We start from the raw sequence: 6,337 nt of genomic DNA on the forward strand, positions 1-6,337 counted from the left end.
AAGCGCTTAGTCTGCGGCATAAGCGGACCGTTAGGGCCTTTGCACGTAGAAAAATTTTAACCGTAATCGTAAGAAGACTGACCAATCAGAGTTTATTCTTTTTGCGTTTGAGGAATAATCAACTGTGATTGGTCAATTTTCTTACGACCTTACGATTACGGTTAACATTTTTCTACGTGCAAAGGCCTTTAGGGGCGCCGCACACGAATTGACATAACAATAACGTAAGACGTACCGTAAAAATGGACCAATTACAATCGAGTATTCACAAAAATGGCAACCTTACGGTTCGACGATACTCAAAGTGATTGGTCAATTCTTACGGTACGTCTTACGTTACTGTTGTCAATTTATGTGTGGAGGCCCTTACGACGGTACGTTTACCTAACCTTTGTGGAGCCTAGAGTTTTTGTTAGAGCCGTTGCCCAGGTATTGTTATTACCGATTATTCGATCATTATTTCGTTATTATCCACTCGCAGATATTATCACACGATTGTCGAACAGATATTATTATAATTATAATAAAATAGTAATAATACTCGAATATTAAATGGTAAAGATAATAATATCTGTTCGACAATCGTGTGGTAATATCCGCGAGTGGATAATAACGAAATAATGATGATCGAATAATCAGTAATAACAATACCTGGGCAACGGCTCTAGCAAAAACTCTAGACTCCACAAAGGCTAGATAAACGTACCGTCGTAACGGCCAGCTTGTGCCGCAGACTGAGCGGCGCTTGGGGGGAGCGCGCGGCCGGGTCATGTAAACATGTGCGTGAGCACATGCTCGAGTGTCACACCACAACACTATCAACCGTCGAGGCGAACGCATTGGGAGCGTCGAGTCGAACCGCCGTTCACGGACACGGTCGCTCGCTGTGTGCGTGGCCTACGTCACGTTGTAAGCGGACCAAATCTTGCATCTCTGGTTTCGACTCCGCGACAATTAAGACGATAATTAGGATACATCAAGACGCGTACTCATCACACGAGCAGATGTTGCGGACTTTAACGCGGCGGGTAACTACCACAATTCATTTACCTTTTTACGCGTTTTATTTAATTGTTAGAAACAGAAACGTCGCGATTGATTTCCTCAATGCTAATTAGATATTATCATCATCATCTATTAATTAATTGAGTATTATTACTTGTTTATTCGGTTATCATTTGATATTTTATGAAATATTTTAGTGTGAATACATTACGAAAGATTCTCCCAGCGTGAAAAATATCGCGCTTTTTTTAATCATTTTTTTTAATCTTTCAAACTTCTTTATTCAAATCGACATTAATGCACGAATCTAATCGGCGAAACGACATTTTTCTGTTCCAGAAACGAAAACAGAACGTGGCTGCTCTGATCAGTGATTCGGTGAGTCAATATAAGAAACATATCGATAATAGAAAGACAAAAGTCTTTCGATGTAGTGCATGTTTATGAATCAATGCGATTTACTTTGCTGTAATTGTAGTATGCGTATGTGCCGTCCAATAAAATCACCCTGCTCGAAACATTTGAAAGATCGTTTTTTTAAAGAAAAATTTGTAATGCATATTCTACACAAATTTGATAAATAAATTTTCAAGTAGTTTTCTCTTGATGTACATATATTTATTAATTGATTAACTTACACATACATTATTGATTGGTCGACAATTTTTGTCGAAAATTTTGATTAATCAAACTCCAACACTATCTGGTAGATGTTTAAAGTATTGAGTATACGCTTTGAACTTTCAAAATTTTGTAAAATTATTCAGTTTTATTGAATGCGATCTTCCAGGTGTTTCGAGCAGTGCGTCAACACACAAAGAGATTGCGCCACAGAAAATGCGCAATCACATCATCCTCGTCATAGATCTTCCGCCGGTCATTAATTTTCTTTCTCGCGTAAGCTTAAATCGCGATTGCATTTCATAAAGTAGAGTTTATGCTTCGTTATTAAGTAAAATCTGAGATCGTGCGGCATCTGCGCAAAGAAATCTAACGTGATTATATAAATTGCTTGCAAAATTAATTTCACGATCATCGGAAAATTTTCAGATTTCAAATTTTCACTTAGAGTTTTCCAACGCGGAACACAATAAAGACAATGCTAGCGAATCTCGATCCCTCGCGAGAAACACGATATATACAAGTCAGACATGCGAGTAGTTTACTTACGCGGCGCGCGACAAGTTCCATCGAACGAAGACAGACGTCTCACGCGGTAACAATTTTTTCGCGTGAATTTTGAATAGAATCTTTATCTCTATCGTCACAATTTTTATAGTTTTTGATTTTTCATTCATACTCGTGTTTGCGATTATTAATTTGATAAGTTTGCGAATTTCATTGGATCGTATTTGCGGAAGAGTCGCGAGCAAACTTCGTAGAAATATTGCGGAGTTGTTATCCGCAATAGAATTGCGAAATTGTCTTCGCAAAAGTATTGCGGAGCTCTTATCTGCAAAAATATTGCGGAATTGTCTTCGCAAAAGTATTGCGGAGTTGTTATCCGCAAAAACTTTGCAGAATTGTTTTCGTAAAAATATTGCGGAGCTGTTATCCGCAAAAATACTGCGGAGCTGTATTGCAACCTACTACGCTGCATCATTGAAACGTTACATTAGGGATATTCCGTGTCGTACATGAGAATTTCGCACAAATTACTTTGTCCACGCATGGAAAGATTTCACGAGATCGACTTTCGATTCGCGTCGCGTGTTCCTTTCGCTCGCGGATTCCGTTTTCTTCGTAAGCGATTCGCGTGTATATCAAAGCGATACACTATAACTCGATTGGACCGTTGCTGAATTCGTTGCACATACTCGTCATTTATCCGAAAAACCGACATTTCCTCGAAGACGCAGTTTGCGATATTTTATACACAATTCGCAACTCGGAGTGTATCCCCCAAAAGAGACGGGATTTTTCGTACAACCTTCGTTAGATTACCGTGATCGGGAGTGAATTACAGGTGACGTGGGACGCGAGGACCATTGCAGTGTCAGGTGTAGCTGATAGCTGATGGACTCTGGACACTGTGGGACAACGCGCAATGGTGAGCGCTCAATTTAGACGCTCATATAGTAGACACAAAGCGTCACTTTACGTAGATTGCATGCACGTAGACGTAAATCGCATTGGCTCCGACGGGAAGTAAAGTAAGAATTGGAATTTACAATTCGTCGGATTTATGTAAGAATGATCCAACCAAAGAATTTAGCCTTGAGATTTTCACAATAGTTCAACGAGTCAAGCATTTTCATTTCTTTAAGAATACTGACTAGCTCAATCCTTAGAAAAATGTGTAAAAAGACGCAACTCAAAAACAAAAACAAAAACAAAAAAAAACAAAAAACTATTTCTTAATTCATTTCAAGCATCTATAAGGCTTGAATTATTTTGTTTGGATTAAAAAGATGTGAATGGAATATCCATTGATTTAAGCTTATAATTTTTTTAATTGGATCATTTTTGCTTAACAATAGCCAATTGAAATTTCGATTCGGCAGGCTTCCTTCTCGTCGGATTATTTCTTGATGATACATTAAACTGACATATATCAACATGTCATATTTATATGCTCTGTATATGTTATATATGCTTTTTTATGCTCTATATGTTTTATATATATATATATATATATATATATATATATATATATATATATATATATGTATGCTCTATATATATTATTTGACTCACATACTTCTTATAACTTCTTATGTCGTACGTATACGACATACTATTTCTTCGAAGATATTTTTCTATGCATATGCATTTGTTGTTGACAAGACGACAAATTAAATTTCAACAAATTAAAGACAATAAATTAAAATATTAAGCCGACACTTGAATCGAAATTTTTCAATTTTCCGCTAAATTATTGAGCTGACATTCGGACCCGTTTGTTTTGAAATTCCGTTAAACCATTAAGCCGAAATTCGAACCGATGTGTTTTGAGCCTCCGTTAAATTATTAAATCGAGATTCGAACCGGTATGTTTTGCATTTCCGCAAAATTCTTAAACCGAGTTAAGCCTGGGATAATTTTTTAAAGTTTCTTAAAGAAATTTTCATGTTTGAATAGGTGTATTTTCGAAAGTCGGTCATGTTAGTGCAGGTTAGGTCATATAGTGTTAGCATGTAGAGCACCTTCTGGGATAGTTTTTTAGGGTTTTTTAAACTAACATTTGCGTTTGAAAAAGGTATAATAAAAAGGTATAATAAAAGGTTTCGAAATTGAAGTCAGGTTGTCAGGTGCTTATTTCCTTCTATATTATCTCTTGAGTGACAATGTGTGTTTGTGTCACTCCACTCCCTCAGCAGTACGTCCAGAATCATGAAAATAATTTCCTAATATCCTAAAGACACGTCCATAACATTAGATCCGTCGTAGCATTATTTCGGATTCTCGTGCATGCGCAGTGGTACTTATTCTACGTATGGGCTGAAAGTCGGTCATGTTAGTGCCGGTTAGGTCATGTAGTGTTAGCATGTAGAGCACCTTCTGGGATAGTTTTTTAGAATTTTTTAAAGTAACTTTCGCGCTTGAAATGATGTATTTTCGAAAATGACGTCAAGGCTTATTTCGCTCTGCATCGTCTCCTAGTTGACAATGTGTGTTAGTGTCACTTTACTCTGTCAGTAACACGTCCGGAATCTTGAAAATAACTTGTTGAAAACTTGTAAACTTTGCAGAAATACTCGATGTCATGGTAGTAACTGTTCTTTATCGTTTTCGTCTCATATTGTGGGACGTTCCGCTTCATTTTCGCACTTTTATCGTGTAAAGGAATTTTTAATTCGATGCAAGTAATCTTTGCAGAAAAATTCGATGTCGTAATAGTAACCATTTCTTATCATTGTCGTCTCATATTGATGGATACTCCGCTTCATTTCCGTATATACTTTCACCATGCAATAGGGTTTTTAATTTGGTCGAATCAGCACGAGACAATAGTTTTGGAAAGGTATACGTCAACGACATTTCTCAACAAATTTTACTTTGTGTTGACTTGACCAAATTAAAAATTCTTTTCTATAGTAAAAGTACATGTATAAATGAAATAGAGCATTCCTGCCTTAAGGATGAAAACGATGTGGAACTATTACGATCGTGACACTGATTTCATTTTTCAAAAATTACAACGTACTGACTGCTCCAGTTTATATGATAAAATTACGTGCGAAAATAAAGTGTAACATTGGTCAGTGCGAAATGAAAGTGATATCTCAGATTACCGTTGCTAATTATATTGAAAGCTCAAATAATAGGTAACGTATTTTTTTTTAAATTATTCGTAAACTACGCTTGCGCCTACAACACTCTCCTCTAAAAACTTTTTCTTTGATGCACCCAGTACACAAGCGGTTTGAAGAATTCATTAGAAAAGTAGCCTATTTTGGAGAGGATGCGAATATTGGCAACGCGGCATTCACATTTATGTAACGTCTATGTGTAAGAAAATTGAAATGACAACGTAGCACACTTGCATAACATTTGTGAAAAGATGATAGCGGTGTCATGTTAGCACTTATTTGACGATCGTCTTTATTCCATAAGTATCTATGTGTACATAAATTCGATATCGTCGGTAAATGATGATAGCTACTGTTTTCTACTTTTTTCTGATCGCTCTACGTTATCGACGCTACGTTATCAAGTTCGTCGCTCGCTCCGGCTTCCCCTTAATAATTATTACTTTTGAAGCTTGCCTCAAGTGAGATTATTCGTATTTGAATTTAGAGTTAGATGCGAGTTTTTCAGTTGAATCGCGATTACAAATGTAATGTTACATATATTATATGATCCAAATAAAAAACTCACATCTAATTCTAAATTCAGATCCAAATATCTCACACGTTTCAAATAACGACTGTTGACATGAGCCTTCAAAAAGCAGAAATTGTTTTCTATTTTTTTTTCTCTGTTTTCAAGCCATCACCGCTGATATTCGAAGGGCGCATTGTTTACCCGTGTCGAATAATGACATTGGCGATCTCTCTCGGATCTATAGGCACAAAAAGCGCGCGGTTAATATTCCGTCACATTTAATCCGGCGCGATAAGCGTTCTTTTTGCCCGCGTATTGTTTTAGAAACGATTGGCGTCACGGCTCCGGAAGATTTAACGGCACATATTGCCTACTGGATTGCCGCAGCTGCTGCGGTTTCCGGACCCGATGGCCAGTTGGCCGAATTGTTGCCAAATTGCGTTCTTCCGTTCATCGAGAGCGCACGTGGTAACACGAATGATTTGCATGCAGAACTCACTGCCACCTTCCGGCTGCGTCCGTTCCGACTGCCATTTATCGCGAATTCATCAATGACTTCTCTGTC

The 6,337-nt window shown here is 37.3% G+C and overlaps 1 protein-coding gene across 2 annotated transcripts in view; it reads left to right on the top strand.

The window, feature by feature from the left end:
- The first annotated feature begins 763 nt into the window (after positions 1 to 763).
- LOC116841609 overlaps positions 764 to 6,337 on the top strand; it is an 85,076-nt gene continuing 79,502 nt past the window's right edge. The window contains exons 1-2 of one of the 2 annotated variants that reach the window (XM_032809741.1): positions 764 to 1,028; positions 1,345 to 1,383. In XM_032809741.1, coding sequence (XP_032665632.1) covers positions 792 to 1,028; positions 1,345 to 1,383 — 276 coding nt within the window. In that variant the 5' untranslated portion in view covers positions 764 to 791. Of the gene's footprint in view, positions 1,029 to 1,344; positions 1,576 to 6,337 lie in introns of those variants that run through there. The other variant, XM_032809740.1, reaches the window with a different exon arrangement.

This window comes from Odontomachus brunneus, unplaced genomic scaffold (genome assembly GCF_010583005.1).
Source record: "Odontomachus brunneus isolate Ranch 3 - 2012 unplaced genomic scaffold, Obru_v1 Obru_scaffold_017, whole genome shotgun sequence".
NCBI lineage: Eukaryota > Metazoa > Arthropoda > Insecta > Hymenoptera > Formicidae > Odontomachus > Odontomachus brunneus.